We start from the raw sequence: 24,779 nt of genomic DNA on the forward strand, positions 1-24,779 counted from the left end.
GAACAGAGACGGCGTGTTTTAGCGAAACACAATCGGAAACTGCTAATAGGTGTTGGTAATCGCTCCCAATCTCACCTTTAGCATATTTTTTTAATTATTTTCTTTTTTTCTTCGGAATTTTTCAGCTTTCAAATGAGGAGCACTGACAAATGACCCCATCTAAAGCAAATGTTTAAATCTACACATATAATGTTATTGCTACGTTTTATTACTCGTCTTTCTATTTAGGCCATTTTCTATTCATATTCCAGTCTCTTATTTAAATCAATGCGTGGTTGCTAGGGGAATTTGGACCCTAGTTACCAGAAGTCATTTATACTGTATTTTTTGGTCTGAGCTCTAATTTGTGCCAGGGAACTAAAAAAAAACAACAGTACCTGCTTCCATCAGAGAACTAAGGAGTTTTTACATACCTCCCAACATTTACACAATTTGGCAAGTTATGGAAGGTTTGAGCACGTCTGGGGGTTTTAGGTACATGTTTTATGTGTTATAACAGTTTTGCTAAAAAAGGTGAAATTCCCCTTTAAGCTGAGTCACAGTTCCCCTAAGAGAACTGCTTGTCTTATTAGTTACAATTGTATCTAAGTGCAGGTGCTGCATATTCTGGGCTCTGCCAAAAGCCTCTTAATTAATTAAGTTTGAAAAACATATCTTTTTCTGGCACCATACAGGAGATCAAAGACAAACTTGGGTTTTGGGCTGAACTGTCAAAATTGGAACTCTCCTGCGAAAAACGGGACAGTTGGGAGGTATGTTTTTATGCAAACTAAGGCCAAGTGAAATGATGTTTTTGTATGTAGAGGGCCCCATGCTTTGGTGCAAACAAGAGAATGAACAAGGGCACATTTAGGAGAAGACAATGTGTGAAATTGAACAAAAGTAATATTTTACTCTTTGTTTCCTCTGCTCCTAACTCTACAACAGAAAGACTCCTTTGGGCACATAGAGATGGAAAGTTGGCCTTTGGTTTAGCTGCCAGTGCTTGTGCATTAATATGATATCTGGGCTTGGGGGTAACACATTGTGCCCAGTGTATATACTGTTTTAATGGTCCAATTAAAAGCTAAGTTTTAATAGCAATTTTTCTCCAGTTAATTGTTTGCAACTGATGGTCGTAGCCCAAACTGGTTTGCTAGTGAGTGGGGGGAAGGGCTTATGTTATTGCAGAACCAAGGCTCTCCACTTCACATTTCTCTTTTTTGTTTCACGGTAACACATCTTCCTCAAGAGAATGATGGGAATACGTTTTCTGTAAAGAGAAAGTTATCTCTCAAGTGACCCACTTTTACCAGGACAGCCTTATTTTTGGCTCTCTGCCGGCAGTCCCAGATAGCCCATTTAAAGTCCAATTTTCTTGCTGGCCCACTACACTCTCGTGAGATAAGACCACAATATCAGTCCCCATGGAATGCTTGAGAAGCCACCTGTGTCTGCCAGGAAATGCTTTTGTTGGCCACAGTGTGTCTGTTGTTCCAGTTAGGGTTGTGTTTTTTTTAACTGGGAATGGTATTTTCAGTCTGTGGCATCCAAGTGGATGTGGTTGAATTTGTCACTTCCACAATACGCACGCTCTGTGAACGATCCTATTGGCTAAACTAGCTTTGGTACCCCATCAATTTATTGATAATTAGATGATCTTATCAGATCGTGTCAAAATCGTCATTTCACAAGTCAAAACCTACCTGTGTGTTGTGTCTATCTTAAGTCTTTTGGCACATTGAGCATTTTCTCTGCCAGTGTAAAATCCTGCTGGTGTTTTTCACAGTAGATCAAAAACTTAGTGAGCCATACACCTAAAGGGACCATGAGCAGAAGGGTGAACTTTATGGGGACATATTGTCAAAATCTGTAAATTGGAATTCATTTTACCCATTCATATACCTGTTATGTCTGTAACAGGTACCATCAGTGATGTTACCAATTTGGCCATGAGTTGTTTTCTCCACAGACTTATGTGAGTATATTGAAGGGTTCCCATCTGTGCTTTTTTTTTAAGGCCCCCAGGGAGGGCCCCCAGGGAGGGCTCTGATAGTTTTGTTGTGTGGGGCTCCATGATTTCTGATGGCAGCCTTTTGGTTTACTCTGGATGGAAGGTAAGTAGTTAGGATGTACTGGAGAAGCTTGGCCCCTAGTGAGAACACAGATACTTATCACCATCCTCCTTTTTATTCAGGCAGAGTATTGTTTACAGAGGACATAACTGGTTCTAAGTTGTATGCTTAGTAATAAGATCAAGGTGGACTTGGATCCCAAGGTATTTCGACTGTCACAGGAACGGTCATCTCCAGTAGGATAGGAAGGGGTGTCGGATCTACTTGTACCAGAAAAGACTTGTCCCAGTTTACCTGCAAGCCTGAGAGCTTCCAAACTGTGTAATAATGTTGGCTAGAGCAGTTAAGGTGGGCCGCATACAGTAGACAAGAAGTTTTTTCGCATAGAGGGAGATACACTTCTCCAACGGTTCTAGTCACCAGCCCTCCACGGTTGGGGATTGTCTGATTAGGATAGCAGGGGCTCAATGCCTAGAGCGAATAAAATGGTTAAAAATACGCACACATGCCTGGTACCACAGCGAGGGGGAAATGATCCGAAAGTGTTCAGTTCGCCCTAACCCACGATGTGGGAGCAGTGTAGAATAGGAAAATCCAAATTACAAAGTTGGGAACAAAACCTAATTTAGAGAGAACTCACCACAGATAGGGCTACTCTATGCAATCAAATGCTCTGACGTAGTCCAGAGAGACTACTACCAGTGAACCAGTGTTGTCACGTGTAATCTGAAGGATAAAATATCAATAGTTTTACCTACTGGGCATTAAGCCTGTCTGGTCTTGGTGAACCAGATCTTATTTGACTTGGATAAGCCTGTCTCCCAATACTTTGACCAACACCTTGGCATCTGTATTGAGCAGAGTCTGTAGGAACTGCAGGACTGTGGATTTTCCCAGGTTTTAGGATCAAGACAGTAATAGCATGCAAAAAGTAGGGTGGTAGAGCCAGTAGGTGATACCTGTGGTTTTCCTGGGGCTAGGGATTTAATGGCTAGTTGTATCTCTTTTTAGTAGTCAAGTGCTTCCCCTTTGGCTTCCTGTCAGCGTGGAGATAAGACTTACTTAATGCTGTGTGTCATAGATGGAATATTTGGTGTGGGTGGCAAACAGTGTTCTATAGTGTATTTAAAATTCCTGATGTGTAGACCTCTACTTTTGATCCAATGCAGGGCTTCAGTCTGAGTGTTGAGACAAGTTTTACGATTGCCATCTTGTACAGGTATGGGACCTATTATCCAGAATGCTCAAGACCTTAGGCTTTCCGTATAACGGATCTTTCCCTAAATTGTATCTTTGCACCTTAAGACTACTAGAAAATCATGTAAACATTAAATAAACCCAATAGGCTGGTTTTGCTTCCGATAAAGATTAATTATATCTTAGTTTGTACAAGGTACTGTTTTATTATTACAGAGAAAAGGAAATCATTTTAAAAAAATTGTATTATTTTATTATAAGGGAGTCTATGAGAGACAACCTTTCTGTAATTTGGAACTTTCTGGATAACTGGTTTCCAGATAATGGATCCCATACCTGTACCCTGACCCTGGAGGGGTACAGCATGCTGTAGGGAACACTTGTTACTAAAAGGGTCTGCTTTACAGTGGTGAGCAATGCTCATAGCATTTGAAACATTGGAGAGTATTCAGAGTATATTGAGATGGTGACGCTGTTTACTTACAAGAAAGCCTTTACTCTTGCTGCTGTCAGCGCTGTGTATAATTTAGAAGCTTGACTAGTAGTGGCAAGCATGACTGATATAAATCTGTTACTACTTAAAGGAAAACCTTTAAAAAAATTAATAGGGCTAAAAATGCCATGTTTTATATACTGAACTTATTGCACCTACCTAAATTTTCATCTTCTCAATAGCAGCAATTATCCAGGACTTCAAACTTGTAACGGGTTCACCATCTTGGAAAGTGTCTACTACACACACATGCTCAGTGGGCTCTGAGCAGCTGTTGAGAAGCTAAGCTTAGGGGTTGTCGCAAATTATCAAGCAAAAAATTAGGTTTGTCTGTAATATAAGCTGATGCTACAGGGCTGACTATTAAATTATGATGCTAGTTGCACTGGTTTCTGTGTTGCCATGTAGTAATTATCCTTATTAATTACTAATCAGCCTTATACTATGACATTTATATTCTATGTGTGCTATATATTTTGAGTCGATCCCTAAGCTCAGTAAGTGACAGCAGCACAGAGCATGTGCAGTGAATCTGCAGAAAAGAAGATGGGGAGCTACTGGGGCATCTTTGGAGACACAGATCTTCCCTGCTAAAGGGCTTTGGTTGCCTTGGGCCCAAAACATAATGTACAACATTTCTAGCCTACTTCGTTAGTTTAACTTCCCTTGTCCTTTAAGGTGTAACAATAAATGATGCATGCAATTCAAAAGTACCGTAAGTTAAAAGCAGATCCAGTATCAGTGCAATAACTCAGCAATATATTTTTCATGTACAGTGAAACCTCAATTTTACATACCCTGATTTTGAGCTTTTCCTCATTTTTTGTGGTCCCATCAATATAAACTGTATAATACATTTCCCTGATTTTACATTTTCCCAAATTTTCAGCATTATTTTCTGGTCCCCTGAAAAAACAAAAATGTGGTTCTACTGTACTTTTATCTGTTGTGTTATACCAATATCCCATGCTTAGACAAATCACATAGCACATAAATAATGTGTCACTTACAAGAATATTTATTTTGTGATATTTAACATTGAAGGCAAATAGATAATGAATAAGAATGACAAATGTATAGTAAAGCAGAATAGTCAGTATCTCCTTTCAAAAAAAGTCTATTTAACCATTCACTTAATAATATAAAAGTATCTTCCCTATGGCTCCTGGCTAATGACCTTTAGGTCAATATAATGGAATGTGCATCCATTAGGTAGTGCAGTTTTATACAAGAACTAAACATAGTTTTTTTCTCATTGTTTTATTACACAAATGCTTAATGAATAAAATATCAATAATTCTTTCAAAGTAGAATGTATGAACACCTGCTAAGCTTTAGAAACTCATAACCAGTGCAATCTTTGCTATGCTTATTCTGACTGAACTGCACTGGTAAATTGTAACTGTTGATTGGTTGTTATTTGTTATTAGATCTGGACAACTTTGGTTTGAAAAAGATCGTATTGTTAATTAATTGTACATTCTTTTATTTTTGGCAGAAAAGTCTTATAATATAAGTTGCACAGGAGGGTTCTAACACAATCTTCCTACACCGTTCACTGCCATGCTGTATATATGGATGCTAAATACTGTAGTCTCTCAACACTCAAGAGTGCAGATGGCTGACCGTGTCTGTTTTATGGTATGTCGTTTTCACAGATCACAACTGGCCATACACATTTAAGGTGACAGATGCTACAGTCATAATCTACTTAAGTTTAAGTAATAAAAAGAGGGCAGAATTTGAAACAATTTGCAACTGGTCTCTATTTTGTATTCTTATCAATAATAAATTAGTTCATATGCTTTGGCTATTATAGCTTTAGGTGGAAACTACACTACTGTTTACTCCTCATAGCAAACCGGGAGCTCAAACAGGTGACTGATGAGTTTGGGGCCTAACAGCATGAAAGGCTTCACAGATTCCTCAACCATAACCTATATAGCTTATTCATATACATTTTAACAGTGTCTAGAAAACTATAAATTAAATATATAATTTTTGTAACAAGAAAGACCAATTGCTTAATAATTACTACAGATAATATATATAATTCCAGATAATCACAAAATTATTTTCTAGTCATTTGCAAAGCATTATAAACAATTTATTAAATAATTCCAAGATCTGTTCACCAGTTTTCCAAATTAATTACAAGATCATTAGTTGGTAAATTCACAGTTACATTTTCCTACGCTTTTCACAGAATGCCTGTAAGTCGTTTTAAATAAAAATGATTAGGGGTTATTAATAAATTCCCTAATTTAGACATGGGCATTGATACATAGCCCTCTCTGTATCCCATATTGGTAATCTAGTAATTCTATACTATATTACCAACATGGCAGATGTTTTATAACCAGGTTATGAAAAAAAGTTTCATGAATATTTACAACCAAGGTTAGCTGACATAACTGGAATTTTAAATAATGGAACTGAATATATCTCATGTCTCCATGCATCTGAGTATGACATTGAGCTTTATTATTTATATGTTAAATAAACCTATACTGAAGACCTCTATACTGTTTGTTAAATGACGGGTGACTAGGTTTTGTTTTACTTAATGAATATGCAGGCCCGGATTTGTGGCAAGGCCACATAGGCCGGGGCCTAGGGCGGCACATTTTTGGGGGTGGCATGCCGCCCAGCCGCCTGTGCTCCCCAGTGCTTCGGTGCTCGCACGCTGGCGCTTTTGCGCCAGCGTGTGGTAGTGCGGGCGGGCAAATCCGGCGCTGTGAATATGTAGGTATGTATGCATTTTTTAATGTATGTAGCACTACTTGTACAAGCAGCACTGTAGAGTAGAACAATACATTAAAAGAAAATATAGGGTTCGATACGATAATAAAAACAAGTGAATATGGAGATAAAAGGGAAAAAAGGAAGTTGCATACAGTTGTCATTGAATGTAATACACTGTTCAAAATATATCTATAGTCTGTTTTATTATTTTCTATCTAAATTAAGTTTATTCACTTACTAGAATGAAAATATACCATATAAGTAAGAACTGCCTAACTTTGATTCATTTTTGTGAACTGTAGAAAAAACGGCTTATTTTCTAAAAATAGATTACAATATTTTTTTCATTATCAGCCAAGGTAAGCATTATTGTATATCAAGCCGTTGATATTGTATGTGTTAGCACCGTAGATGAGTTGTTCTGTCTGCTCTAAAGGTTCTCTTAATTATCATAAAAGTGTCCATGTAGACTTTCTGGCTTTTTTTTAACAACAACTAGCAGCCATGCCATTCTAGGAATTGTTGTTTATAACAGCTGGTAGGCTACAGACAGGGCATATTTGGTTTATAGAAAAAATTCCCAACCCCTTTTGAATGCCATTACCACCTGATTTTATGAAAGAAGGAATTTAGAACAGAAACATGTTACATTTTACTGTGTGGTTCTAATAGGCCATAATAATTATTTGTTTTGGAATAGAGAGCACAAACTAACCAAGTGCATTTGTGACCCCCCCCCCAAGCGTCACAGTATTAGTATTATTATATTCAATATTAGCTGAAGTTAATGAGTAAAATACTTTTTCTGTGTGGAAAACCCATGAGAGGCAAGGTAAGCATGGACATTTTCCTGTTCTTCAGTCCGGTGATCTGAAACATAAATATGAATAAAATGCATGAACACGTTTGCATTGGATATGTTATGAATGTAACAGCTCTATGGCTACTTCATGGTGCTTTCCTAGAAAGGATTCAGGGATTTAGAGTGTAGTTTGGAATGTCCATAACTGTGGGTCAGTACAAATGACCAAATCTTTGCACCAGTAACCCAAATAGGTGCATGTGTAAAAATCAGAGGTATAGGGATTTATTTATTAAAAAAATACAGAGATATTTCTTAGTTTGATCTGATGGGGATGTTCAGTGTGAAGTTTACCTTATATGGGGCATTGTAATCTGGTCTGTCAAAGACAAACTGAAATGTACATTATGGTGTTATACAGATAGTTTGAAAAGTATTCCCAGTCCCTACCCTACACACATGTGCATAAGGAATATAAGGTCTAAGGCTAATTCCAGATGGGGCTGGGAATCGGCCTACTGAAAAACACAGAATCAGCCCCTACGCTGGCATTAGCATCCTGTCCGGTCTGCACCCAAAACAATTGTGTCGGCCCAGGTGCAGACACATGTGGCTGATTTCAGCACGAGAATGCAAAATCTCATGTTTCCTCTAGTGGCGGAACTTCACTATTAACTTCACTCTTTGATAAATATACCCCCCTGTCTCCGATCACCTGGCAGTTTTTGGAATCATGCAGCCTAAGGGAATAAACAAATTTGGAGGGCATTGGGATCTCCATAGGGTTCAATAAAGGCTGTCCTGCCTAAATACTGCATGACCAGTTGGAAATTAAAGCTGAACATACACATTTAGGGCTCTTACTGACGAGCGGTTGAACCTGCACTCCTCTGCGTACTGTTTTTCTGCGTTCAGCCACAGGGGAGCGCAGGAATCGACACATTTAGTTTTTTTCAATGGGGCTGTACTCAAACAGGTGCGTGTAGGCGCCGAAAGCTGGAAAATGCTGCATGTTGCATCTCAACCTGCGTTCAGCGCCTACACGCACCTGTGTGAGTACAGCCCCATTGAAAAAATCTAAATGCGTCTATTCCTGCACTCCCCTGCGGCTGAACGCAGAAAAACGGAACGCAGGGGAGCGCAACTTCAACCTCTCGTCAGTAAGAGCCCTTAAGAAAGCTCAAGAAGTGCATGTTGACACGAATACCGTTAATGAATGGAATTTTCATGAAACTGACTACAAGGAAATTTACAGGCTCACAACTGTGTGCAGTAAGTAAATTTCCCCTAGCACCTTGTACTTCATAGAGTGCATTTATAAACACTGGTTGCTATGGATTGCATTTGGGCAATTTAGAGCCTAATATATCCCAAAATTTGAAAAACATAAAGAGGAATATAATATGCTATTGTTATAAATGTATTTAAGTGCAGGTGCTGAGTGTTCTGGACTGTCTGACAAAAAGCCTCTTGTTTAATTAAGTTTTAGAAACTGTCTATCTTTTTCTGGCGTCAGTGCAGGAGATGAAACAGAAATTCGGGACATTTCAATAACAATCCAGGACTGTAGGCTGAGCTGTCAAAATCAGGACTAAAAAATGCACAGGTGGGAGGTATGGAACCTAACACCAGTTCATTTGGTTCATTTCTACTACCAATTAGAAAAAAAAAGCACAAGTCTGATTGACCTACACCTAGGTTCAATTAAGTATCTAACATAATAAATCAGCCTCTATACCTACTAAGCCTGCAAAACAACTGTTCTGTTTTTTCATGTTTACACTGTATTAATACATTTGTTTATTTTATCAGATTTTAGGCATGTGTTCCACATTACAGAAAGACTCCCTATCTGGAAAACCAGACTCAGACTCTTTAAATAACAGATTTGATGCCTGTATTAAAGTGTGCATTTTATTGTAATTTCTGCTATTTTGTTTACTCACCTAGAAAAGCTTTTCATAGCAGCTCTCACAGTGTACCACATCCCGGTGAATAAATAGGCTATCGATCAAATCTCCCATTGGCTTGTTACAAATGCCACACTATACAAAAATTGCAATCAATGAGTTAGATCTCAGAGCTAAAGCAGCTACAATTGTGTCACATAGATTTTTAATGAAATATCTAGCAATTGCATGCCTGGTAATTTATTTGTAATTATGAGTACCTCAGTATAATACTGCTGACCTCATGGTTTATTGTCTAATAAAGCTGTTAATATTTCAACATGTGTTAAAAGTTATGTACTACTGTATGTTATTGCAGAATGGATGCCCAATATTTTCTTTATATAAGGCTTAAGAACAAGAGTCTTTGTAGTATCTTGTAAATCTGAAAGGACTCATTTACCTTAAAGCAGTACTCATGGCAGTAAATATTCAGGTGCGCTAGAATAATTTTTGCACAGTCTACGATTTCACGGCCACAGTAAGTGCAAGGTCCTCCATCAGAACTGTGAAGCAAAATGTGGTATTTCATTACTTGTGTCTATAAAAAGTTACTTTGCAGTATATTTGTTAGAGGTTGTCGCAAATCATAATAATGCAATTAATAATTAGCATTGTATGGTGACTTTTATATTTTATATATACAGTATTTGTGGGAAAAGGGCAAATAAAGGGTGCAATTGACCCCATTGCATGGGGCATTGTGTGAATAATCTCTCAGGCCTCAGATCATTCTTTTGAGATTTTTAGAATTGTATTTGTCATTGGGGAAAAGTTAGAGCTCCCCACGTGTTCAAGAATGACCCCATTTCTACCCTTTTTCTCTGTTAAGCTTTAGTTCTCCATTAAGTATCTATATTCTGAGCATTGCCTACTGACAACCTTTAACCCCCCCTCCCAGGTAGGTGCTTGCAGTGTTTAGCACATATGCAAAGGTATAAGGCAAATAGTTTGATAACTCTTTATCTGTATAAGTATATATATATATATATATATATATATATATATATATATATATATATATATATATATATATATATTTGTTTCAACTGTGCCTCCCTTTTTGTGCCGTATGGAAGTACATGGCGCTGCTTTATAAATGATCCTTTAAACAAAGGATAACCATTTTGTTCTATTTGCTAGATGTTTTCTTGTTTTGTAACATTCGGTGAGCTGAATTTTGTATTTTGAGGCAGCTCTCCTAGGATGCCAGCACTACTTATTTTATGTTGCCTATTATCCGAGTGGTTTGTAATGAAATCTGCAGTATAATTGTCTTTACAGACATCGCAGTGTCCTTTTCTTTCATACCTTTTTGGTGCACTGTTGTAAAGGTAACTTGAGCTGCTGTAGGATCTCTCAAAGTCTCCGGTAAAGTCTGGTAGGGTTCTGTTAAAGGGAAAAAGTTAAAAAGAGTTAACACTGAGGTTGCCAATGTGTTAGCTGCCTTTGCGGGTAGTTCATATGACATCTACAGTTTCCTAAAGTTTCACCTAGAGGCAAATTTATTATTGATCATAAGGCTCATTTATGGGCGCCAGTGCAGTTGTGGTGATGTAAACATTGATGCAGTTGTTGAGCAAATCAATAATGGGTATACTAACATCTGAAGAATCATGTCCACTGAGTACCAGAATTGCCACCGTTCCTAAAATTTAAGGTGCATCTTCCCCTCACACCTGCAATTGCTCTGGATGTATTAGGATCAATGCTGCCTTGTGGGGGAAAAAATAGCGAAATGCATCCTAAATTGCATACTGCCTTTGTGGTTGTAAATAAATGACCGTTCATTTTTTTTCTACTGCAGTTATCGGCTCAGTTGGCTCTGGTTTATAATTTTCTGTATTACTAGCAATTTGAAGTGACAGGAAAATTGATTTCTACCATTTTGGCAAGTCCCCCAAAGACAATAATTTGATGTGTCAGCAAAGTCTATGATAACATTTGAACTGCTGGGAATACATCAGGAATCTCTAGGTTTATTAAGAGTACTGTAATTCAGCCACAAAATGTCTTTATCACAGCTGAGGACAGTTTGGCTTGGAAATTAGATCACAAAGGTTTCTCTTTGTTTGTCTATTTTTAAATCTTTTTGCATAATGTATATCTTATTTGGAAAAGGAATTGTGTGGTTATAAATCCAAGGGTCCGATACAATCTGAACTATATGGTATGAACCCTTTACAGACAAAACCATTCCTAATTTCCAGTGTAGCATGTCATGTACTTATCCAGGAGCAGTTATAAATACATATTACAAGTTATTAAGAAAATAACATTATTGCACTGTTTTGTCTCACAGCTATATTCCTGAATATATTCTTGTGGGTTTTTAATATGTGAATGGGAGGCCGGTTTATCAAAAATCAAATTTTCAAATTTTTTCTTATTTGCGAAAACTATAAAATCGTGATTGTGCGCTTATTTATTAAAAACTTGAATTTAAAAAACTCCTTACAGTTTAATTATGCTACCTTTGTCCTCCTCTTCAATTTTTACTATTGCTAGTGCTCCCTTTCTCTTTTATTGTTATATGTATCGCTTGTGTTCTCTTGCCTCTTCTCTTTCATCTATTTAGCTGCCATAGCTTTCTCATTCTACCAACCACAATGTCCCTCCACATGATTTCAGTTTTCTACCATTCTTCTCACCCCTCACTCTTGTGCTTGGCTTATTTCTGTTTGGTCTTTATTTTATTTGGTCATTCCATTCTGCTCCCAACTTGGGGGATACGTTATTTAAAAGATAAAAATAGAGCTTGCCATCCTAAATACCAGGCTACCCCCCCCCCCGATTTAGCTGTAGGTGTCCAAGGAATTGTTCAGTGTAAAAATAAAAACTGTGTAAATAGATAGGCTGTGCAAAATAAAAAATGTTTCTAATATAGTCAGTTAGCCAAAAATGTAATGTATAAAGGCTGGAGTGATTTGATGTATAACAAGTCAGTCTGAACACTACTTCCTGCTTTTCAGCTCTCTTGGTTTACACTGACTGGTTGCCGTGGTTACCAGGCAGTAACCAATCAGAGACTTGAGGGGGGGCCACATGGGTCATATCTGTTGCTTTTGAATCTGAGCTGAATGCCGAGGATCAACTACAAACTCACTGAACAGAAATGTACCATGTGGCCCCCCTTCAAGTCACTGACTAACTCAGAGTTATAGAGCTGAAAAGCAGGAAGTTGGATTCTGGCTGTTTTATTAGATATCTGTTCACTCCAGCCTTTATACATTACATTTTTGGCTAACTAACTATATTAGAAACATTTTTTATTTTGCACAGCCTATCTATTTACCCAGTTTTTATTTTCACACTGAACTATTATATACCTTTAAGCATTTCTTTTATCTATCATCTATCTATCTATCTTCTATCTATCATCATTCTATTGTAGCTATACCACAGTTTGCCAGACTGAAATTTTACATGTCTTTATAAAATTGTAACGGTATATTATTATAAATATTTATTTATAGAACTCTCACTCCCACTAACTCTTGATAAATATTCCTGTAAAAATCCTATATAAGTCAACAAAAAGCTTTGAAATTTCTCTCTGGTAAGCTGTGAAGACCTCTGTTTCGACCCTTCTTCACTCCTGGTTTTAACCTGGGGAGAGTGTACTATAAAGGCATGTAAATGTGGAAAAGTTGAGTGTTCATTGCCAAAACAGGCTGTAGGACCTGGACTTTGTTTAAAGCCATATTTGCAGTATTAGAATAAAAGGCACACTGGACACATGTCCTTCCAATTTTGCCAGAACTCCTACTATAACTTAAATGCATTGAGGGGTTACTAACTAATGTGCAGCCCAGGCTGAATATTTAGGGGAACTAAGCCATTTTTGTTACTTTATATTTTGTTATTTATGGACAAATAGTGGAGCAGGTGGGTCTTTAATTGTGGTAGTTTTAGACAATGACATCTCAAGCAAATAAAAATATTTAATTACACATATTTGTGAATTTGTTTAGCCTTACCCAGAATTTGTTGGTGATTTGAGACTCCCACTTGTGTTAACATATTCCTTTACAAAAAGAACTCCTTTATTGCTAGTTGGATAAAACAAAATGCAAAAATCAGCATTTGAAACAGTTTATATTAAAAGAGACACTTTTGTAAATAACTAACCCCATCTATTACTAAACGTGTGAACACACATAGCTGGAGACAGTGAGTTATGTATGTGAATGAAAAGTAATCTATATTCTATTATAGACCAATTGCCTTTGAGGAACATAATTTTTACTGAAAAATAACACTAGCATTAATCTGTCACATACATACTAGTTCTCTTGCCCAACTGTCTACCCCATTAGGCGACAGACCTATATATTCCGTTATATTCCATCTGACACAGAGATAAACTGCGAGGGCGACAGCAAAGTGGGAAGGGATATTTTACACCAAAGACCATTATTGTAATTAGGTCATGTCTGAATGATGTGTGCTCAGAAAGTCAAAAGTTCTTATAATAATTTTGCTTTGGTGCTTTAACCTTGCAAACTTGAAAGCCTCACTGGTTTTACAAAAAAAAGTTAGCTATAGTTTTGAGTGAGAAATTAGCCTTTACCTTTTATAAACATATGTGAACATTAAGGGGCAGATTTATCATAGTGTAAACTTAGATCACATCACAGAAAATCTCATCACCTTTGTATTCAATCCTATGGGATTTTTATAAATGCATTTATCAATGGGTGATAGTTAGGGGCACATTTACTTAGCTCGAGTGAAGGAATAGAATAAAAAATACTTTGAATTTCAAATGTTTTTTTTGGCTACTTCGACCTTCGACTACGATTTCGAATCGAACGATTCGAACTAAAAATCGTTCGACCATTCGATAGTTGAAGTACTGTCTCTTTAAAAAAAACTTCGACCCTTACTTCGCCACCTAAAACCTACGGAACCTCAATGTTAGCCTATGGGGAAGGTCCCCATAGGCTTTCTAAGCTTTTTTTGATCGAAGGAATTTCGTTCGATCGATGGATTAAAATCCTTCGAATCGTTCGATTCGAAGGATTTAATCGTTCGATCGATCTATTTTTCGCTCGATCGAGCGAATTGCAGTAAATCCTTTGACTTCGATAATCGAAGTCGAAGAATTTAACTTCGACAGTCAAATATTGAAGGTTAATTAACCCTCGATATTCGACCCTAAGTAAATGTGCCCCTTAGAGTTCACCATTTGAAAAATATGCTGCTAAAAGTCCCATAGGAATGAATAGAAAGTGGGTGATTTTTTTCTGTGGTGTGATCTAAACTCGCACTTCGATAAATCTGCCCCAACTGTATATTTGGTACTTCAGCTACGTTGTTAGGAAGAACTTCTGCATTTTTGAAAAGCAGGAAACATAACCTTCCTAAGGTTATTTGCAGTTAGTAGGCAGAGAGAGAGAAAAAGATCCAAGAAGCTGTATGTATGTGCAGTGTATATCATAATTTATCCATAACTACTGCTCACTCAGTGCTTTACATTTTTACTGGTGTAGAAAACCTGTTAAATGGCCATCTAAGCAACTGCTGTTATATTACTGCCTCTTGCATACAGTAATATTACTTTACAAGGAATAAAATTGCTGTGCTTAATAGAATATATACTGTACATGTAATACAGTTCTAGTTGTGTTGTACCTTCCCCTGGTGTGCAGAAAAAGCTAAACCTTCTAAATTGTACATTCAGGATTTTCTATATCATAGTCCTATTATTAATGTACAGCGATGCATACGGTATTTCACGTTTTTGGTTTCTAAATTGTACATTCAGGATTTTCTATATCATAGTCCTATTATTAATGTACAGCGATGCATACGGTATTTCACGTTTTTGGTTTTTGGTTTTTGGACTTGTGTAATTTCAATAGGGACATCTATTAGGGAAGAATTGTTTTTAAAACAATTCATAAATACATTTGAAGTTCATGATTTGACAGCATAAAAAAGTATAAAATCTACACTAGGGATTTGGTATAAAATCCCTTATTCATACTTGCTCTCTTTGTGGTCTTTGCCCAAGTTTATATATTTAACTGTAGAACCTACAGAATGGAGTGGAGCTTTTCCCCAGTGAACACCACACTGCCTGCATTTGGCCCTAAGACAAAGCACAGAGTAGCATGCTTATGCTTGCACTGTGGAACTAAGATACATTTTTGTACCCTGCTTTTAGTTAGAAGTATTTTCCTAACAAGCTGATCACTCATTAGATGGTCAAAGGCATGTCTTCTTCGCTTAATTTTTGGTGATGAAAAGTATTACAACCCTTGTCATACTTCATCTGCTGTCACCACAGCAACATTTTCTGTGGAATGGAGTGGGATACCGGGCATCTATTCTCAGTTAATTTCCTTATTCCAGTTGACTGTCAGTGCCTGCCAGTCATATTTCTGCAGCCTCTTTGCTGTGTTTTATTAAAACAAAATGCTAAGGATTTTGCCCCTTGTATTGGCCTTATGACTGTGCCATTGACTTGCACCGGAACCATTTTCTCAGGAAAATCCTATCCTTTCTACATTACTAAGATTCAGGCCATGAAATATTATACCCAGGATACCCAGCTAAATGCATGCTGATTATTGTGGTCTTATACCCTTATTGCTGAGTTTTTTAATTATTGTAAACAAGCCAGGATCCAAATGTGATCCCTGGGCCTAAAATCTTGAACAGAAGATCAATGGTCAGAATGAATATACAGGTATACTGATTGGCATGTACTGCTGTCTTCCAAGATTTTATGATTTAATGATGCCCTTTTTTATTTACTCCATTGCTTCCTTTTCCTATTGTATACAATAATTTAAGATCATTTTGAAATAGGAGGGTGTAATAGGTATAGGAGTAGAAATTCTAATAAACCCATGAAACTTTAATTCACACCGGCATTTTACAGACGTTTTCTCCAGATTGAGAATGCACAAGTGTCTGATTCAGCTTACCTTGTGGCTCTTGAATCATTTCCATCTAGATACTCTGTATAAGAAGGTTCTGTAGAATGAGTTGTAGTAACTGTGGTGCGGGAGCTGTAACTATAAAAAAAAATCTTGAAGGACTTGAAATTTAGCCATTACAACATGTGCTGTGCTTGTATAGAAAAGCCAATTGCCAAAGATATAATCCCTCTATTGGACTATTAAAAACTGTTTTGGTTTTAAAGTGTTGATTTAAAATATCAGCTGGCTTATTGCTATAACAATTTTATTTTCACTTATAAAGCAACACAAATCACTTGCAAGTCAAAGGGCAGAAAACACAGGTATGGGACCTGTTATCCAAAATGATCGGGACCTGGGGTTTTCAGGATAATGGATCTTTCCATAATTTGGATCTTCATACTTTGGGGCAAATTCCCTAACCGGCGAAACTCCATTTCATCCAAATTTTTCAAAATGATTTCCTTTTTCTCTGTAATAATAAAACAGTAGCTTGTACCTGATCCAAACTGAGATATAATTAATTCTTATTGAAAGCAAAACCAGTCTATTGGGTTTATTTAATGTTTACATGATTTTCTAGTAGACTAAAGGTATGAAGATCCAAATTACAGAAAGATCCATTATCCAGAAAGCCCCAGGTCCTGAGTGTTCTAGATAACAGGTCCCATACTTGTACTATGTTTATGAGTATTTACAGATTACATGAACTGGATCAACCAGTTTGGAGGGGAAATAACTGGATGACCACACCAGTGTAAAGTATGTTGGGAATGTTGAAAATCCATCTGTGATAAAAAGAAAACAAACTAAAATTGACAACAGAGCCAATCACCTTCTAACAGGACTAACTGAGCACCTGAGGCACTTGACTTGGGGACTGAAAACTCCCATTTCAGATATTTTTTCTTAAAATATCTACTGAATCATGTAAGAAATGACCTTTTTCTTCAGCACTAATTTTGTCATTTACAAATACATTATGGAAGGACTATTGGCAAAAAAATGAATTTATCCAACAAATTGAAATGTTATGGATGTGTGAGGAGGGTTGTGCGTTATCACAACTAATAAGGCACAATACGAACAGAATTCAAGGGCACGGTTGCAACTTATAAATACAGCTTGCATTAAGAGGGGAAGGAAGGACCCACTATGATTGGGGCCCACAGTGAAATTCCAAATGATCAAGTTAGAATATTAAAATATTAAATTAGCCAATCTGCCCGTGTTATCAAGTGGAATTCTATTTACAGCTGTTTTCCATTTTCTTGCAATTGATATCTTTGGTTAAAAGTGAAAGCAAATAGTCAGTTTGGCAACTAGGGGCAGCATTTTCCAATAACTGCTCTTATTAATAGTGTTAGAGGTGGTGATGTGCAAGAAAAAAGAATGACAGCATTCCTGTATTCCTTCACATATATACATTATCATTCATGCCACAGGCTGATGCTGCTTATTACAATTACAGTTTTATAGAATTTTCTTTCGCTCTGGGGATGTTTTTTACCTGCTACCATTTGTAGTATCGTTCAAAGCGTCAGATACTGGGTACTTGGATTCGGTAACTGTAGTAGTAATATTGTCCCTAGCACGTGGAGTAGGCCTAAAACATAAATAAGTTTCATGTTATGTTAATGTATATGGCAGAGGTAGCCATCTGCCTAATAAACGTGTAGCACTGGCAGGCAAAAATCTGTTATAAAATCTCATGTTCTCCTAGCATATTGCAATTTCATATGGTTACCTTTCTCCCCACCCTATAAATGAATAGATATAAATCAATAAAACGTTTCAGACATGATTCATTTGGAACACATATTGTTCAGTTCTTACATACAGCCATAAGATCCGTTGAATATCATTAATAAACTTATTTAACCAAAGTGAGTGCGAATAAATCAAACCTTACACTTGTAAAGGCTATAACACATGGGACACATTCTCTACTAGCGTATTTTAGCTGGCTAAGATGTGCCCAAATCCAGCCCTGATACCATCCATTAAAGTTGATGTGAGGCGGCAGAGTCGTTTCAGGCACTTCCCTTCCAGCTGAAATATATCATAGGAGAAAAGGCTCCCTGAGCCTAAAGATTTCAAGTGGTTATAGGCTCTAAGCTGCAGTACTAAATACACATCTAAAAGGAGTGTTGTATTACTACATGGATTAAGTTATTGTATTGATACTCAGGCTTATGGTATGGTATGCTGTTTTGGCAATAGCTTTATTTTTTTTTTACTCTGGTAAAGATGTTGCTTTACAACAAAATCTGGTAATCTGGTTAGACAATTAAACAAAATACCTTGGAGAGCTGCTTCTGTCAGAACCACTTGAGTTTTCATATCGTGTTTCTCTGGTTACTGTGGTGGAACTTCTGCTTCCTGACTGCGAGACAAGTCTGTAAATTAAGTTATATGTTTATTTTTTGTGACGTTGTTGTGCTGCAACATTGAAAATCAGTTAAAATCATCCCGGGTTTATTTATTAACACTAGGTTAAAGAGATTCTGTCTAGATTTCATGGTATAGTCGCAACTTTGGGTTAGCCAGACCTGGATTTCTAAAAATAAGTGCTGTTCTCATATCTACCACATGGTAGAATTTTTCGCAATGCAGGTATCAGAGAGCAGATATTTGGTTACCTTCCCATTGTTCTGTTGAACGCCTGGAATGATAGGAAGGCCATCTCTCATAGACTCCATTTTATCCAAATAATCCAATTTTCTTAAAATGATTTCCTTTTTCTCTGTAATAATAAACTGTACCTTGTACTTGATCCAAACTAAAATATAATTAATACTTATTGGAAGCAAAACCAGCCTATTGGGCTTATTTGATGTTGAAATTATTTTTTGCTTAAGATATGAAGATCCAAGTTGTGTAAAGATCCATTATCCAGAAAACCCCAGGTCCTGAGCATTCTGAATAACAGATCCCATACCAGTATAACAAAATCTGTTTGCTCTTTTGAAAAACAGATTTCAAAGCAGGATTTTGCTATTAAATAATACATTTTGTAAAAAACATCCTGTTACAGAATCCTTTTAAACAACCACTGAGCAATATATTTTGATCAGTCTGCTGCAGGTAGAATACTGAATGAAAATATCTAATTAGTTATTCTAATTGGTCTATTGTACTAGGGCAGATTTGCAGAGTGCTAAAAATGTTAAATGTTGAAAATGAGCCCAGTTGAGAACCATAGTACCCTGCCGCAGAATACACTAATAACATAGATATTAGGGGTTCCTGAGTGAATGGGTCTTTTAAAGGGGAGTAAAGGGGTTTTTGTTTTTTAGACAACATAGCCTGGACAATGGTTTTATTGTCTTTCTAACATTATTATCATTTTACCACAATCTAACCTGCATATGTAAGGTTCACTGAAGAGATTACCTGATACTAGGGAAAATATTTGGCCTCAAACAGCTAAAAAATTTCAAATTTCACCCTGTCACTTTAGTTTGCACTTCTTTCTTTTTGCTTATCTGTGGCCAGAATCACAGGATGTTTGGTTCAGAGCTAAGTTTGCATCGGTTTAACTGCACTCTGCACAGTTCTGCAGTGGTTAGAATAATTACATTTGGAAGGTGTAGAAATAACAGTAATTTGCATTACGCCAATAATAATGTACAAATTGGTTTGCTCATTTCTGATCTTGGCTAGCATATGCAAAAAGGGGGGAAGCTGTCTGGCACAGTAACTAACTCATTAACTTCGAAAGTGAATGTGCCATCCAGGGGCACTTAGTCTGCAGTCTGTATTGAGAGTTTACAGAAATGAATAGGGATTTTAATTGGGGGTGAATTTAAAGTAGCTGTTTTGGAGACTCTGAAACTCTATAGTGGAGTGAGGGTTAAGGCAAGCATATTGCCCTGGATATACACTGAATTGGTGTGTGCTTTAACCCTATTCCTTGTGCCCCATATATATTAAGACTTGTTATCCTGAATGCTGGGAGTCTGTGGTTTTCCGGATAAGGGGCCTTTCTGTAATTTGCATCTGTATATGTTAAGTCTACTAAAAATCATTTAAACATTGAATAAACCCAATAAGGATTAATTATATCTAAGATGGGATCAAGTACAAGGTTTTCTTATAAAAGAGAAAAATAGATGTTTAAATGTTTAAAAAATTGAATTATTTGCTTATAATGGAGTCTTTGGGAGATGGGCTTCCAGATAATGCATCCCATACCTGTAGTGGGTTTATTAAAGTTAATGTCTGTCTTTTAGCATTAAAGATGATTTTAAGTAGCCCACTTCCTTAATAACTAAATTGGCAATTTGTGCTAACTATGACAATAAGCTTTTGAATGCATCTAAAATATTTGTGACTCACTTGAAACCCAGAAACCACCCCTATACCGATGAGACATAGTTGGCAGCATAAAGGCAGCTAGAACCTTCCCTGAATTCCAGATCAGTCCTTTGCAGCAATTCTTCAGTGATTCACAATCTAGCAAATAAGTGCAACTATCTTTTCACCATTATTGTTGTTCCTGAGCACTCTCAAGATCATTGCAGTGCTCAGAGAGCAAATCCTCCTACCTAACTGCACACTCTAGGTTTTATTTTATGCCAGGATCCAGTATTGCTGTGAGTTCAGAGATATCTGCATCAAATATGCAATAAATATGGTAGGGAATTTTGACTGAACCGATTTTACAGCACTCACTCCTGGAACAAGTAGGTGCTGCTGTTCAGGCAGGGATCAAGCAGGCTTATAGCAGTAGACTGTACCACATTCAGATGTTACTGAGTGTATTGAACACAGACGTCCACAAGCACCTCCTCTGCTGTTCAGACATTCACTTCAGGATTTTAAATCCTTAGCTGATCATTGTCACGTTGTTACTTGATAAATATAACAGTCAAATTGCCCAAGGTGACATTACCCTTTACTAAATAAAATATTATTACCTGCTAGGAGATGCTGAAATCAATGATGACTCCATTGTGGACTTTTCACTAAAGAGAGAAAAAAGCCTTGTATTTATAAAACATAAATCCCCATTCTTAAATTGCTTAATTTTATGCACCGTACTCAATTGTTCAGACGTTATGTAAGCAGTTTGCCATAAAGAAACTGTAGCTCACAGCAGCCTTGGTATTGTTCCCATGTTATGCCATGCAATGCTCTTGCAGTTCTGTGACAATCAGGTTGCATTACTGACATAAATTACACCCATATATACCACACTCAGCCTCTTCCAGGATCTTCAGTGAATGGACCTACTGCACCTGCTTGCAGCTTCTAGTTAGAGCTTCATTTTGGCTTTGTATATATAAGAGCTTCAACTCTCCGGCACTTCCCTTGAATACATGCATTGAAACACCAGCACTCTCCTGTGAAGAAGCAGCTCTCAGTCAAGAGACTGGGGGCATTGGAAAAATATGGAATGCTAAAACAGAGCTGATTGTATTTTTCATGGAAATCAGACAATCATGCTAATGGGTCTTTCCTTTGAGTTTTTAATTTAACTTTTGGTGACTATGGCACAATGAATTAAAGTGATACAAGTGCCAATCAAGGTAATCAAACCTACTTCCCTGAATAAGAAAAGACGGGATTGAAAGGCTCTTGAATTCAAGCAAACAGGAAGCAGAGACAGGCAAGCTTATCTATTATTATTATACCACAGAAGAGTTCCCACAAAGTAAAGTCACATAATCTAGGTGTGAGCAAGAAAAGGAAGCTAAATCCCAGAACAGTGGCAATATATAGACAAGTTTATTTCACCCATTTAAGGAAATATCTACCTGACGGTGAAATAAAAATGTTTTTTAGTGCCATTTCATAAATAACCTTGATATTGGCCTACACATAATCTGAAGTGGATTTAAAGGGCACCATGCTATTTTATCACATGCAGAGCATCAGTACAGCAGTTTGTTGCAATAAAAAAAGTACATGTACAAAGTTTTTTAGAAAGCAAAACACATTTCTTTCTCAAAGAATTTTATAAAAGAGAAAGGGTGTGCATCTCCCAGCATATCCATGCAACATCACATAATTTAATGTCAATCCATGAACAACTTCAGTGATAACACTAAAACTCGTGATGCTAAATTGCACAGGGCATGTACCCCGATAAGAGTTCTAATTGCAGTAATAAAACAAGTTTTCTAGATCTCAATAATCATTTGGAAATGCAAAATAGATCTTCTTCCATAGTGGTAGATTTAGGGGTTTATCAGGTATGGATAAAAAAAAAAATGTTGTATGAAGTTCAGAATCAATGCAAAATGGCTGAAGACAAAACCCACTGGAAATTCATCTTTCTTTCTGTACAGTATAAATGTTGTCCAGTTGTAGAGGAGACAGGGCAAGTTCTATGAGAGCACACTCTAGTTTCCACATTTGCAACATACTTGAAGACTTTGGCTTCAGAAGAGAAGGCACATCTTTATGTACCCGCAATACTCCAAATCACTTAACAGGATGAAAAGGCCAGCCTGACTGTGAATGCTGGCAGTCATGTGTAACTGTGTCACCTAAGCTGACACAAGTCACACAAAGGCCTTATTATTGTGAAAGCTGGCTGAATCAGTGGGAAGAACACACGATACCTGGGTGCAGGTATAACCATATAACAATATCTATAAAACTGCTAATAATTAATAGCATGCTCATCTATTAACTGAACTAGTAATCACACTCATTACAGCTCAGACTGATGCATAGTTTGACAGTGGCAGAAATGTGAGGTATGCAAATAAACCTTGCGTTTTAACCCTTTCGCTAACAGAATGGAACAGTGCAACCTCGTTTCCTTACTGCATGTTTCTGTTTTTCTTAATTTTTAGATTGTTATACTTAAGCTTCTGTTTGTTCCAGATTATGAACACAATATAGCCATTTTATACTCATAGCAGCTACTGTATATATCATCCATTAACATATCTAAAACGGCAAGTATGGGATTTTATATGTATATATGTAACTGGGGGGGGACACCTTAAGGTTGTTTGATAAACGTAAGCAAATAGGGCCAGTCCACCTCTAAATTATCAGAATCTTTCCCTTTTGAAAATCTTGCAAAGATAAATAAACAAATATTCAGGGGTTGGATCAATCCAATACCAGTGCATAGCTGCTAGCTATAAATGCATCCAAAAGAGAACATAATACATTTTCACTTAAAGGTGTAAAATCTATTCTGTGTTTTAGTGCTAGAATCATTTGAGGGCAGATATTGCTATACAGTACCATGTTAATCATGCAATTTACAAAACTACAGAACAAGTCTAAATATATTTGAGGTTAGCAGAGGCACCACCAACTCTATTCAACCTCAAACACCAATCTTATGTTTTACAGCAAGAATCAAAGTGTTCTCAAAATATCCATAAATCTGCTGATACATAGAATTCACTAACATCTGGGCAGATATTAGTTAAAGGAAGTTAACATTAAAGGAAGCACCCTGCTGGAATTAAGATGTCCTAGTTAAAACCATATAGCAAACTAGAGTGTTTCATGTAATCGTAATCAAGTCTGACAGTAGATCATATAATGGAGTTACACATACGGTATATGAAAAACATTATGCACATATGTAACTTTGAAATCAGACTAAGTTATTATCTATCATAAACAACATTTATCATGAAACCTCGATTAATGTTATCATGAACGCTGTAGAATATTTATAAATGTTAAAGCTACAACAGCTCCAGATCCTTAAACACATGCATAAAAGTCAAGTAGCTTACGGTGTTTAATCTGCAGGCTCTGCTTCTTGCACTCCTTCCAAATGAAACCTCTTCTGCTTCTCACTGAACTAGTTTATAATTTCATACCTACCTGAGGCAAATATCTTGAGCTAGGGTGTGACTAATAGGCTGCTCTACTCCCACAACTGAAATTCTCTTGAATAAGGCTTTGTTATATGTTAATGTCTTACGCTTACAAAAAACGAATTATATTGCATACATTTTCGTGATGTTTACATTTCTTAAGAATCAACATATTTACAGTTATGATATAGGTCTATACAGTAGTCACCAGTTATGTTTCCAAAGAGTTATGAATAAAATATGTTTTGCAGCAGCAATGGACTTCTGCTATTGGATGTAACAGTTGTTTAAGTTCTAAATATGAAATTATTAAGTATAAACTAAGTATGAACTGTGAAAGGTTCTATTATAAGTTACAAATTAAGGAGTGACCAGTACTCCACCTCCAATTTCTATATTTATAATCACTTCTGATAACAGCACAGGTTATTGCATTTTTTATTCCACCCCACAAATTATTTTGCTTCCAAAATTAGAATTTAATAGGAGGGATAGCACTGGGTACATTTAAATGGCCCAGGCACTTGAGAACAAAATTTTCACAAGCAATATTTACGTTCCAGTATCATACACCTGACTGATTCTATAAGCTTTTTCCAGACCATTATCCTGTATGATAGATATATTGCTGAATGCCAGGTTCATTGTTGCTTTTTGTTCATAGTATCCCTTCACATTGTCGTTCTTCTTTATATCTTTTGTAACCTTGAAATTAACTTTTTGGGACAGATTTATCAAGGGTCGAATTTCGAAGTGAAAAAAACTTTGAAATTTGACCATCGAATAGGGTAGTCTGACATTCGAA

General features: G+C 36.7%; 1 protein-coding gene across 8 annotated transcripts in view; it reads right to left on the minus strand.

The window, feature by feature from the left end:
• Positions 1 to 4,739: 4,739 nt before the first annotated feature.
• znf185.L (zinc finger protein 185 with LIM domain L homeolog) overlaps positions 4,740 to 24,779 on the minus strand; it is a 73,676-nt gene continuing 53,636 nt past the window's right edge. For all 8 annotated transcript variants that reach the window (XM_041572782.1, XM_018229980.2, XM_018229979.2 and 5 more), the window contains 9 exons: positions 21,095 to 21,142; positions 18,476 to 18,571; positions 17,683 to 17,778; positions 16,179 to 16,268; positions 13,221 to 13,292; positions 10,552 to 10,629; positions 9,644 to 9,746; positions 9,238 to 9,336; positions 4,740 to 7,359 (listed from right to left, as the gene is read on the minus strand). In XM_041572782.1, coding sequence (XP_041428716.1) covers positions 9,238 to 9,336; positions 9,644 to 9,746; positions 10,552 to 10,629; positions 13,221 to 13,292; positions 16,179 to 16,268; positions 17,683 to 17,778; positions 18,476 to 18,571; positions 21,095 to 21,142 — 682 coding nt within the window. In that variant the 3' untranslated portion in view covers positions 4,740 to 7,359. The remainder of the gene's footprint in view (positions 7,360 to 9,237; positions 9,337 to 9,643; positions 9,747 to 10,551; positions 10,630 to 13,220; positions 13,293 to 16,178; positions 16,269 to 17,682; positions 17,779 to 18,475; positions 18,572 to 21,094; positions 21,143 to 24,779) is intronic.

The sequence above is a fragment of the Xenopus laevis genome, chromosome 8L (genome assembly GCF_017654675.1).
Source record: "Xenopus laevis strain J_2021 chromosome 8L, Xenopus_laevis_v10.1, whole genome shotgun sequence".
Taxonomy (NCBI): domain Eukaryota; kingdom Metazoa; phylum Chordata; class Amphibia; order Anura; family Pipidae; genus Xenopus; species Xenopus laevis.